At 35.7% G+C, this 14,049-nt stretch overlaps 1 protein-coding gene and 1 pseudogene across 1 annotated transcript; both read right to left on the bottom strand.

The window, feature by feature from the left end:
- Nucleotides 3,459-6,136, bottom strand: LOC104770575 (annotated as a pseudogene).
- On the bottom strand, nt 8,608-11,079 carry LOC104772445 (peroxidase 60-like). The gene is made up of 7 exons (XM_010497058.1): nt 10,838-11,079; nt 10,566-10,745; nt 10,307-10,472; nt 9,890-10,101; nt 9,618-9,797; nt 9,359-9,524; nt 8,608-9,153 (listed from the first exon to the last, which is right to left on the bottom strand). Exons 1-7 carry the CDS (start codon nt 11,054-11,056, stop codon nt 8,717-8,719), a joined length of 1,560 nt encoding a protein of 519 aa, XP_010495360.1. The 5' UTR covers nt 11,057-11,079; the 3' UTR covers nt 8,608-8,716.

The following is a 14,049-nucleotide window of genomic DNA, read 5'->3' as shown; positions in this document are numbered from 1 at the left end:
GACTTTCTTCATCTGGCTGGAAAGAAACAGTGACCAATCATTCAGCAAGTGCCTCAGGACTCTGAAGTCGTACAGTTTGCATGTTTTCTTTCATCAGTTGAGCTGAAGAATCACAAAGAAGCTATGGCCGATGAGTTTTGGATAGCTGCTATGCATGATGAGCTTGAACAGTTTGCTCGCAGTGATGTGTGGGAACTCACAAGCAGACCGGTGGATGTCAATGTTGTGGAAACCAAATGGATATTTAAGAACAAAAGTGATGAAAATGGATGTATTGTGCGAAATAAAGCTCACCTTGTTGCTCAGGGTTACTCACAAGTAGAAGGAGTCGACTTTGATGAAACCTTCGCACCAGTGGCAAGGTTGGAATCCATTCGCTTTCTGTTTGGCATGGCATGTGCTTTGAACTTCACATTGCATCAGATGGATGTCAAGAGTGCCTTTCTTAACGGGATTCTTCAAGAAGAGGTCTATGTCGAGCAACCCAAAGGGTTTGAGGATCCAAAACATCCGCAACATGTGTACAAACTGAAGAAAGCTTTGTATGGACTCAAACAAGCACCTAGAGCCTGGTATGAGAGGTTGAAAATGTTTCTTATGGATCATGGCTATGTTCGCGGAAGTGTGGACAAGACTCTCTTCATTCTTAGTCTTGACAAGGGCCTGATGTTTGTGCAAATATATGTCGATGACATTGTCTTTGGATCAACCTGCCAGCAACTCATCAATCAGTTTGTCCAGAATATGACTGATGAGTTTGAAATGGGTATATGTGGTGAACTAACTTATTTCTTGGGTTTGCAGGTACAATAGTCAGCTGATGGCATCTTTGTGTCCCAAAGCACGAGGGGCTTGGTAACAAGATTTGGCCTTACAACCAGTAAGGAGGCCAAGATACCTATGGGGGTGAATGACAAGCTCTCAAAGGATGAAGCAGGAGAAGACGTAGATGAGAAGCTGTATCGAGGGATGATTGGTAGTCTTCTGTATTTGACAGCAAGCCGTCCAGACATCTGCTTAGCTGTTGGTGTATGTGCTAGATATCAAGCCAGACCTAAGAAGTCACATCTCCTGGCGGTGAAGAAGATCATCAAGTACATCAAAGGCACAATTGAACTTGGTATCTACTATACCAAGGACACAACAACCAGTCTAACAAGCTACTGTGATGCCGATTGGGCTGGTTCCATGGATGATCGCAGAAGCCCAAGTGGTGGATGCTTCTTCATGGGAAACAATCTCATATCCTGGCACAGCAAGAAGCAAAACAGTGTATCTCTGTCAACAGCTGAAGCTGAGTACATAGCTTTGGGTAGCTGTTGCACATAGCTGATGTGGATGAAGCAGTTGGCTGCCGATTATGGTATTATTTCTGACTCTATCTTAATTCATTATGACAACCAAAGTGCAATAAAAATCTCGAAAAATCCTGTTCAACATTCACAAACTAAACACATAGATATCAGACATCACTTCATTAGGGAACTGGTTGAGGCAAAACTGATTGAGATTGATCATGTCCGTACTGAAGTTCAACTGGCTGATTTGTTTACTAAACCTTTGGACTTTACCAGATTCACTAATCTGCAAAAGTCCATTAGGATATGTGAAATCTAATTCTTTGTTGAGTTGTGTCGTATTGACTGTTAGGGACACACATCAAATCAGGCCATAGAAATCTTAGGATATATAAGAGGTTAGCAGTTATCTTGTACTTAAAGACTGGGTGGAAAATAGTTGTCTGTTATGCTGGTCCATGTCCCAGTAAAACGTTGTCATGTCGTTAGGAGGTCAAAGAGCTAAGGAGAGACAAAGCCATGTGCTACATTCAGAGGCTTAAGCTGACATTGGTGATTGATTAAGCCAAATGATATCACTCAATGTCAAGATCTTTGAAGCACAAAAAAGGTGGCAGTCCCAAGCACTGTGAAACATCAAAGTAGTGAAGCAAAAAAAAAAAAAAAGATAAATTGGACGATTCTTGCTTCTTGATCTCTCCAAAGAATTTCCAGCTGCCTATGCATGTTTGGTTGGCATTAAAAGGACTGAAGGCATGACAGTGTGAAAGTCTAGCCACCATTGTCGACTGGTGATCTTTGACAATCCAAGAGGTTGTGGTAGTATCTGAGGTGTGTGATGATACAAGCGATTGGCATGAGCTCACAAGGAGAGGTTTCCAGGTATGTTCCATGTGTTTAAAATTAAAATATCATGGTTTGATCTCTCTCTGGGTCTCTCAACAATTCTCTGTGAGGTATGAGGTATTTGAATGATAAGTTGCATAAACTTGCATGACTGTATTTTTCCTACTTGGAAATGGCTTTATTGCACTAAATTGTTGTTTAAGTGTTTGTAGCACTGAGTTGTTATGCAAGGCTCTGCGCCTGTCCACTAAGATTCTGTCGGGTGCACTGACTGCAGGTAAGTACTTTGTTTGACTCGCCTACTTGTTGTCTATCTCCACTGGGTGTTTTTTTTACTCATGTTTGCCAAACAAGCTGGGGGAGATGTGGTGCTTCTTTTTCAAGTGGCTGACGGGTTTTGTTGTGGGGGAGTTTGCTCTTTGCTGTATGTGTGGGGGAGTAAGATTCTTCTTTGTGTCTTTTGTTTTTGTGTGGTTTTTGATCATGTCAGGTTTTGGAGGATCGGGTGCTTCTTTATCAAACATAGTCAAAAGGCGGAGATTGTAGATGCAGTTGCCGTAACCGGGTGTTGTTTGGAACACGGATCTGCTAGGACACAGGACTCTGCATCTGAGAACAGACAAGTGGAGAATAGTAAGGAAGCGCAGCTGACATGGCAAGTCCGATTTGGATGGAACAAGAAGATAAAGCAGAATCAGGACAGAAGATATCTGGAGAATATCGTTCACGATGATTAAGGAAAGTGAGATCGTGGCAAACAAATAATTGCCTTAGTTGAAGATTTGAAGATATTTTTAGGGTTTTAGTGTGATCGAGTATAAAAGATCGAGGGTGATGAGTGGTAGGTTTTTTAACACTTGATAAAACCTTTTGTGTGAGATTGTAACTTTAAGGCTAATCAAAGAAAGCTAAAAAGGTGAGTGTTGGGTTATTTTCTTAGATCTATACTGGTGAAAGTTTAGATAAAAAAGAGAAAATTGCTTACATTTATTCTTGTAACCATTTAAGAGTTTGATAAGAATAAATAGTAAAGCGTTCGCTTGGCGTTTTCCAAGCAGAAGATTGTGGTGTTAATCTTCTATACCTTTACACTTGTGGTTTCGAACAATATCGGTGTACGTGGCCTTTGTACATTAATAAGGAAGTGTGGGATTCTGTTGCTAAGTGGTATATATATATATATATATATATATATAGACTTGAACGATAATATAAATCAATCAAAGGCAATACGAAGGGTTTTAGATAGACAAAATACAAACATATGATACGTACATTTATTAAGCAACGCTATATATGACCGATTTGTATAACTATAACTATCTATAGTAAGTAGACTTCACACATGTAATACAACTTGTTGTTTACTTGATTTCGTATACTACTTGTATTCGAAGTTTACTTATTCAACACGTGTGTCATGAGGCCAGGGATATGTGTATTCATAAAATAGTCCTCCCAATCAATAAATTTGGGGTTGGTGCCAAACGATTTGTTCGGCTCTTTGGCTTCACTCTTGATTCGTAATGTTTCGAGGTTTTTATCATCGAATCTGCATTTGGTACAAGAAAATTTTATATATTAAATCAAATAAACTTACTTGTTACTTGTTTTTGATTATATATATACTGTCATGAGAGAGTTATACATACATGCCCTTGAAGACTACATAAGGCTTGTAAAGCTTCACCATTCTCATGGCCATCTTGAATTTACGGTTGTGATGTTCATATCTATCTCTTTGCGATGGCAACATTACACTTAGTAATCCCAGTACCTAAAAAAAAAAAAGAAAAAAAAAAACACACATGCAGTGAACCAATATGAGAGCTAGTATGCAATTAATATTGTAACCATTCCTATAAGAATACTCCAACATAAAAAAATGTATTTCACGTGCAATTTATCCAAGTTTTTTTACCTGTATAGGTAATTTATAGCGAAGGTTCGTGTACACACGGAACCTAGCCATTGTGGGTATTGTTGTAGCGTTTGGGACTATAAGCTTACCATCGCGTCCGATCAGAGGACATTCCATGAAATAACGAATCATCATTTCACAAATTTGCTTGTACATCACCGGATTCTGGTTAGATGAGCCGACATGGTAAATGGTATGACTTCCTGAATCGAGGGTATGTTCAGCTGCTGCTGCGAACATTGCGTTTACCACTATATCTGCCGGTATCTTGTTATATATATAGATACATTTATGTGTTAGCATCAACAAGATAGTAAAAACTAGAATTTAAAATTCATATTTTTCCAAATTAGCAATGTGCCTAGTGAACTTACAATATCACATACTGTCTTATGATTGACGAGAAAACACTTAAGCATTCCCTTTCCGTAAAATCCAATCACACTGTCTATGGTTCTTCATATATATATATATACAATAACCAAAAAAGAAGTTGAGTCAGAAACAAATCAAGTACTTGGATTAACAATAGAGAGTAACTACTAAGATGTCGAATGATAAACTAGGCCAGTGAAAAATTGGTGATAGCTTACTTTAAACCTTCAACCCAACCGGGAAATGGGTCCGAGATAGTGCTTGTGATTATTGTTGGACGTATTATTACAATAGGCATACTTCCTCTATAGTGTCCAAGAAGCATTTCTCCCATTGCTTTGGTGAAGACATATGTGTTTGGCCACCCATAAAGCTTTGCCCTATTCAACATTGTATATATGAACAATGCATGAGGCTCAAGTTACTTCATATATATGTATAGCATCTATTTTCTAATTTAAGTATTCGAAAAAGGTAAGAAAACCTTTGTAATGCGAAATCTTTCATGGCTTGTTCAGTTTCTTTTAAAGAAGAACCTTGTTCTATGAGTTGTTTCGATTTCTGCTCTGCCAGTCGCATTTCGGAATTGATGTCTACGTTGTTTTTACCGTTGAGTGTCTCTCCCAGAGCAAAAGGTTTCTCTAATATGTGTCCCGATCTTTCCCCACAAACATAAGCTATAAGAGGAAACAAACATATCTTTATTAAAGGATAATAGTTATAATGAACGTACGTAGATATATACGTATACCGCTGATCAATTCGGTGATTCAAAGTTTAAACGATTCACCAGTTGACACATGGAGAAGCAATTTTGGGTTCACACACTTCTTAGCAAAGTTAAGGACATTAATTGCTCCAAACGTGTTGATCCCAACTTCCCAAGTGCAACATCGTATCTTTTTTTACACATATAAAACCAAATTAAAAGCTAGTTAGGTCGTGAATAAGATATTGTTTGTCCTAAAAAATAAGCGGGTGCAATTCACTAGTAGTACTAGTGTACTTACCTTTCATCGAATCTAGTGGTGGCAGCAGAATTTATGATAATATCGATATCTTGCATCAGATCTTGTAAGAGATTAGCGTCATGCACTCCAACATCCTTCAGTGATATGTCACCGGGAACTGGAACAACTTTTTCCGAGATTAAGGCATTTAAACCTTCATCACCAAGATTATTTCTTAGTACCCTAAACAATTCTTTCTTGAAAATCTTTTACAAAGATTCATACAGTATTCGTATAAATAATCTAGAAAAAAGAAAAAAAAAGTTTTGGTCATACATACATACATATTTATGAGAAAATATACCTCACTGTGTAACCGTTGTTCCGCAGACTTCTTGTCGGATGCTCTTACAAGGAGGTAAAGCCTCTTCACATTTGGTTGCAATCTCAGAATCCGCTTGACGAGAACTATATATGTTTAGATATTAAAAATTTCAATCAACAATAACGACACATTAATGGTTAATTATTTACATGAATGGATTAAAAAGTAGATGCTCAAATATGTATTCAATTGACATTTCGTGGTATAGGAGAGCAGGAAGAATTGTACTGAACAAAGACCTTTAGCAAGGAAGCCGGAAGCGCCGGTGACGAGAATTGTCTTGTTCTCAAGAAACTGAAGACAGTTTGGTTCCATCGTTGAAACTTAAGAACTTTATATGAAGAAGAAGTAATAAGTGAAGTGTTTCTCTGTCTGTCGAAGACGTTCGATCATTGTTCTATGAGACATGTATATATAGTGGGCGTGAGTGGGAGTTAATTAGCGGAGGCGGATGGTTGCAGTTTATTAGTAACAGTTGGCTAAATTAATTTCTTCTTGAATGGTACGTAGAATTAATATTTTCTTGAATAGTATTAATCAATAATCATACTGTTTGTTCGACTTCGAATCCTTTATTTAATGTTAATTTATTATATCAATCAAGGGGGGCAATGTTTTGATTATATTCTGGATTCTACAAATTTTTTTTTAAAAAATTGAACCAAACCAAGAGTTCACACGAGCTACGTTTTTTTGTTTGCCCCAGTCGACGATTTAGGACACTACTCTCGAGGGTTAGGTTTTGGTTGATATTTATTAATTAAATATTACTTCTTTGTTCTAGTTTAATTCGACCGAATCACTCGATTACAAAATCACGTACGCAATTATTACTTGCATCGCTTTGACCTTTTGGGAAATTAATAACAGGAGAAAACTCGAAAGATCAAAATTCAACAGTTTCTCGATTTTTAGAGGAATCAATTCTTTTGGAACAATTTTCAAAAGTACTGTACAAGCAGTTTTTTCCAAAAGAGAAAAACCCTAGAATAGCGCAAATCTATTTTTTTCTTCCAAACTTAGCACACATAATTAAATTTTCCAAAAGTAACATTTGTAAATATTAGGATAATTTATTATTTTATACAATTATTATTATTTTTGGGTTTTTTCTTCACCTTCGTCCTTAACAATTTCTATAAGAAACTTACCGTATTCCTCAACTTTTGCCGACTCCATCATCTACCAGAGTATCTTCTTCTTCGTCGTAACAGTTTCCTTAACCTCCGACGTCAGAATGATTTGCTTATTCAAACCATCATCAATTTCCACCACTTTATTGTTAGAGGTTACGATAACGACGGAAGAAGAAGTCAAGAAGATGTGTATCGATTTTAGAGATCTGGTTTGTTATTACTACTATTACCCTTCTCGACATTGCTTTCGCCGGATTCAGATGGTATAAGATTCATTGTCGCTGATTGCATAAGTTTCACAAGAGGAGTTAGAAGCAGCTTCGTTGGGAGATGTGTATGAGAAGATTGAAACTTTGACGGCTCAATTTGGAAAAATGATGGACGAAATAGTACAGAGAAAAAGCTGAACGCGACGGTGAATTGAGTTGCAGCGATGGAACACGAATTGGATCTGGGTCTTAGTTCGCTTAACTTAGAATTGGATCTGTTTTCAGACATTTAGAAAGACATTCATGAACTTCAAGGTCTTCTTCCTAAATGTTATGAAATCTTTCATTAACTTAAGGAAATGTGATTTTAAATCTCTTTATTTATGTTTTGTCCTAATTACTTCATTAGTAAGGAGTAATGTATCACACACCCACCAATGTTCTAACTTTAGGAAGGCATTCCAAACTTTCAAGAAGTTCTTCCTAACTTATTATTAAACTGACATCTCACATAAACTGAAGGTAATAGAATAAGAATATTTCTCACAACATATCAAATCATTTCAAAAATATTAAACCATTCATATGGATCAATTCGAAGTAAGGCCTCCCAAATTAGTTCTATCAAATCTCTTCATATATATATACACTTAATCTTATATACTACTTTTGAAGAAAAATCTTGACTTAGTCGTGGTTACACCTCAATACTTAATGATCCCGATTTAAAATCTTCGTTGGGGCNTTTTTTTTTTTTTTTTTTTTTTTTTTTTTTTTTTTTTTTTTTTTTTTGACAAGACCTTCCTGAAAATCAAGAAATCATTCCTAAATATCTGAGAATACTTTCTGAATGTTTGATTCGGAAATTTCTTATATGTTACCAGTGAAAACATAGCTACCTATGAAAATATCCCAATCTTCAATACAAAACCTTCATAAATATGTTTTAAAACAAGTTTTTATGAAGTTCATCATGAAATTCAAGGTATTGGAGGAGTAAGGATTCGATTGGCTTATGAGATCGTTTCTTCATCACGCTTAAACTTCATCGTTCTCCGATTAGAGAACGTCGTCGATGAAAATGAGATCTCAGAAGTCTTTCTCTAGAGATAAAGATAGAATTTTTATTAAACATTTTACTTCATATTTTTAGTGATTTTTAGAATTAAATTAGAGTTTGTGTGCTAAATTTGGAAAATAAGAGAATATGTGCTAAAAATTTGAGAATTTCCCCTTTAAAAATATATTTTACCTTTGATAACCAAATAAACCAATCCAAAAATTGATTGGGCCACTCACCCTTATGTACCTTCTTAAATTTAATCTGTCTCCACTTCTCTAGTACTAGTAGTAATGAGCTGTGAAGAGCTACTCTGAAAGCATATCTACCTCTGTACACGTAGCACTATTTAAGTTTACATTAATCAACAAACTAAAAACTTTGCATAAAATGAGTTGGATTCTTTATATATACCAAATCATGATAGTATGTCTCACAACAAGTAATAGACTTAATTAATAATCAAATGAAAAATAACAAGAACAGATGAACAACAACAAAATATGTTAAACACAATATTGGCGCTTAGTTTTTATTCAGCCAGTTGTGCAAAACAATGGATCCTTGCAAGACCGACACGATTTTCTTATCTCCCCACTGTTGGCCTTAGTTTTAACTCTCACCCATCCCAAATTCACCATTGCCTGACCAAACCTAAACAAGAAATCGTTACCATTGGCTATATCTGTCACTATCTTACTTGTCATTCCGTCGATGGCAAGTTGTTGATCGATATGGAGGATTCCTCGGCGAAAATTTATCTGTTTGTAGAAAGATACATCCATAGTATTGGAACTCGTAATATTTTGATCCAAATTAATGATGCCATCACTTGACGAACGCTGAGGACATTTGAGTTTTAGTTCTTCAACCAATTTAGAATCCATGGATGGATCAGGGAGTTTCGTATTCTGAAAGTTATATAATCGATCCATGATGAACGAACAATGTGTCACTCCAATCGTATGTCCACCTATAAATATACCAAATATAACCCATAAGAATGTCATTATAAATTTGATAGTATTATTTAAGACTAGAACACATAGCCTAGTGGTTTCTAACAGTATCGCGACCGAATCATAAAGTGAATTTGAATTTGGTAGAATGCATGTTTGACTTGTAAATGACAACAAAAATATGATATGAAAAATTTGTAGTATGTTCACTTTCCATACCAAGAAGTAGAACCATATCGGTAAGGCTTAGCTTCCTGTCAAAAAATTTCTCAGCCGTTTGGGAGACTGTCCACCGAGGAGATGGCAAATCCACAGACGAAGCCAAAGAGACAGTACCGTCAAATCGTCCTGTTGGTATCGCATACCATGTTTTTCCTCCGCTTGCCTGATTAAATCAAAAAAATTTGACAGTCGATAAGGAAAACATAACATGTAAACTACAAGATGTAGTAATAAAAACTGAGGTGGATGTGTTTACAAGAGTAACAAGATCTCTAGTCGCGAGAGCGATGATATCAGCACAAGAAACGATCCCACTGCATTCTTGTTCGACCGCAGTTTTAATGTCATCAATCAACTCGTATCCTCGTACGCTTAGATTTGGCGACGCCTTTTTCTCACTGCTTGTACCATCTAGAAGAAGCGATGCATCACATCCCTACATAAAATATCAATACATCAAAGATTAATACTTATTAGAAAGTTGTAGAAAAAGTTAAGTATAAGTACTAGTATACTTAACCAACTTACGTTGCTAAAANAAGATACATCCATAGTATTGGAACTCGTAATATTTTGATCCAAATTAATGATGCCATCACTTGACGAACGCTGAGGACATTTGAGTTTTAGTTCTTCAACCAATTTAGAATCCATGGATGGATCAGGGAGTTTCGTATTCTGAAAGTTATATAATCGATCCATGATGAACGAACAATGTGTCACTCCAATCGTATGTCCACCTATAAATATACCAAATATAACCCATAAGAATGTCATTATAAATTTGATAGTATTATTTAAGACTAGAACACATAGCCTAGTGGTTTCTAACAGTATCGCGACCGAATCATAAAGTGAATTTGAATTTGGTAGAATGCATGTTTGACTTGTAAATGACAACAAAAATATGATATGAAAAATTTGTAGTATGTTCACTTTCCATACCAAGAAGTAGAACCATATCGGTAAGGCTTAGCTTCCTGTCAAAAAATTTCTCAGCCGTTTGGGAGACTGTCCACCGAGGAGATGGCAAATCCACAGACGAAGCCAAAGAGACAGTACCGTCAAATCGTCCTGTTGGTATCGCATACCATGTTTTTCCTCCGCTTGCCTGATTAAATCAAAAAAATTTGACAGTCGATAAGGAAAACATAACATGTAAACTACAAGATGTAGTAATAAAAACTGAGGTGGATGTGTTTACAAGAGTAACAAGATCTCTAGTCGCGAGAGCGATGATATCAGCACAAGAAACGATCCCACTGCATTCTTGTTCGACCGCAGTTTTAATGTCATCAATCAACTCGTATCCTCGTACGCTTAGATTTGGCGACGCCTTTTTCTCACTGCTTGTACCATCTAGAAGAAGCGATGCATCACATCCCTACATAAAATATCAATACATCAAAGATTAATACTTATTAGAAAGTTGTAGAAAAAGTTAAGTATAAGTACTAGTATACTTAACCAACTTACGTTGCTAAAACAATCGTGAAAATAAAGGCGGATCATTGCGGGTGCAAGGGATGGATCCTTGAAGAATGCCTCTCCAACAACTCTAGATACGATGTTTTCTACGTTTCGGCAGTCTTTATTATAGAATCCGGCTCGAAGTTGGCCATAACAACAATGGCCGAAGCTAAGCAGAGCAAGTGAGAGGATCAATACTGAAGTGGTCGAGATCTTCACGGCCATTCTTGGTTGAAACTTTTAATATGAATTCCCCAATATGTATATGGGGGAACTCTTAGAATAATGTTACAACTTTTATAGTGTTCTAAGTTTAATATACGTAACATATGTGGCAAGCACGATTCGCCAACGTGCCTTCATGGATATAAATATTTGATTCTAGTTCACTCATTATATGGATCACATTATGATTTTCTAAAGTCGGCTTTTATCTCTTAAACACACAATCAAATCCCTCATGTGATCTGTTTTACCAAATACAAAAATAACTGTATTGTTTAAAATTTCTCAAAAAAGAAAAAAAAGAAGTGTTTCTTTAATCATGGGTAGCGCCTCTGGATCAAACTTTTGAATGGTATACATTACGGATACGTGGATACTACTAATCTACGCATATAACATGGTCTCGTACTTTAGAAAGACGTGCAAAAAAAAATCATTTATAGAATACAGATTTTGCCCCAAACGAAATCCACAGTGACAAGGACTTTTAAACGTTTATACTATATCAAGATTTGGTGTTTTAAAGATGTATGAATAATACATAAATGTAAACTAATTTAGTTTCTTTTGTATCATAAAGTTTTCTTTTTATATATATATAAGGAACTCGTTAGAGTTATCAATCATACCACATTATATCTTTAAATCATTTGATTTGACCCCATTTTGCTTACGTCGAATTAGTGGACTGAAGATTGTGTTTTTCCGAGAAATAGCTTAGAATAGCACCATTTTAGGTTTTTCTTCCAAAGTTAGCACACAAGCTCAGATTTTTCAAAAGTAGCATTTCTTTAAAAATTATTAATTATTAAATTATTAAACACATTTTATTAAAAGAATAAAATAATTATAATCAAAAGTCGATTCTGATTTTGGTAAAGTTTTCGATCTCACATCTTCTTCTTCTTCATCATCTCTTTCACCAATCGTATTTGTGATTAACGAAGAATATGTCGGAGATTCAATCAAAGCAGCTTAAGGTCATATTAAATCGGCAAAATCTCTGACGAATCCACACACTCTGTTTTTGAGGAAAGAGCATGTGACTGGAGCTTGAGTTCACAACGAAAGCTAGATTTGGAGGGAAGAACTGATAGATTTCGATTTGATTGTGGTGTTAGATAAAGACACTGAGCTCAATTTTGTTTTAGCATTTATTCAAACCAAATTTTGCATACAACACATCTACCGCCACCATCGTTTCAGTCCCGCGAATTCCCACCGCCACAACCATAAAAACGGACTCAGCAAGGGCCACCAACATAGCATATATCAACACCAAAGTTGTTGCATACCAAGTGTTTGTTATAATGTCATTGGAAACAAAGTAGTTGGTAATGAGTGAGAAAGTTCGTTGTTGTTGTCCATTTTTATGTATTGAGCTTCTTCGACTTTTAGTTCTTCGGTTACAGACCGGCTTAGTATTGTTGATGAGGAAAAGTATATATGGTGGTGGTGGTGGAGGATCTTCTGGTTCTAGTTATCTCCGTTTTGAGATTTTGATAGATTTAGGAATAGCTTCCTAAAATTCAAGAATGCATTCCTAAACTTATGCAATCCTTCCTAAACATTATGAAATTCTTCCTAGACTAAAATAAATGAATTTTTGAACCTTCTTCTATTTATATGTTGCCTTAATGTATCACCGATTACTCAACTATGATGAATTTCATTCACTTTATTGTTTTTAATCACTACTCCATTATTTTTATGAAGAGCATCCTAAATTTCAAAGTGTCCTTCTTGAATATTATTGTAACTTTCCTGAAATTTGAATAAATGTGTTTCTAAATCTCTATTTATATGTGTTTTGCTTTCAATATGTCAAATATTACTAGATTATTCCATTAGTGAGGGATAATGATTTCATTTTGTGCACATTCTGATGTTTGGAAATCTAATTTGTTCTATGAAAGTCATCATGAAGTTCAAGGAAATCCTTGTTGAAAATCATAGAAATCTTCCTGAATTTCATAGAATTCTTCTCGAATTTCATACAATCCTTCCTGAATTTCATAAAATCTTTCCCAAGTTTTATACAATCTTTCATGAAGTTCAGTCACAGTTAAAGCAAAGTGCTAACATAAAACACTAGTGTACTGAAACAGAATACAAACATGCTCATAAGACAAAGATAAGGTGTTGTAACACATAATTTGAAACAGAATACAGTAGAAGCATTTGGCGATTTACTGCACAAAATTAAATCACAATAAGAAACATTACCTAAGATTTGATTTTTCATTAGTGATCTACAATTTGTTTGAAGCTAACACACCACCGAACTCAGTACAAATACTAACACTGTTTGTAACTGCTTAGTACAAAAGAACAACATCCAAAGAGAACATCTTTGCGAAGCTGAGCACCCCATCATCGTTGAGAAGGTTATGAAGGAAGAACAAGTGTTCTTTAGTGAGAAGAAGATGACAGGTCTTCCCCAATTTGTCAAATGTTGGAAGAAACTTCTTCTCTAAAAGACTCCCACCATTCTCAATTATAAATGTCTGAAACTTTATTTCACTATTACAAAACCAATGTGATGAACGATTTTGGTAAAAATGTAATAGAATCTGGAAAATAAAAAAAATTCTTCAATCCCAAGCCCATATTCAATCAAATACAAGCTTATTACTAATCAGAGTTTCCCCAGACCTGGACAAATTCTCGACTTTGATAACCTATCCTCCATAGAATTGCATAAATAACCCTCACAATTCCCCTTCAAACAGCCATTGTTTTCCAATTTATCAAATAAACCATGGTCTTCTTCCCAGAAAAAACAAATTAGAGCATTGAAATCTCCTATAGAGCAATCAACACTCGATAGGATACAATATAATTTACAATCAGGAGTATATGACGAGCAGAGCAGATCCGTACCATAGTCAATAGACGGGTCGGAGCTAGATTCAGGAGGCGGAGATAGAGGCGAAGTCACATTCTCCTTTCCCGGATCATGACTGAGTCTGGGCTTTCTGTTTGCAGAGCGG

This window comes from Camelina sativa, chromosome 20 (genome assembly GCF_000633955.1).
Source record: "Camelina sativa cultivar DH55 chromosome 20, Cs, whole genome shotgun sequence".
NCBI lineage: Eukaryota > Viridiplantae > Streptophyta > Magnoliopsida > Brassicales > Brassicaceae > Camelina > Camelina sativa.
Note: the sequence above shows the minus strand (reverse complement) of the source record. Positions and strands in the feature narration are given on the sequence as shown.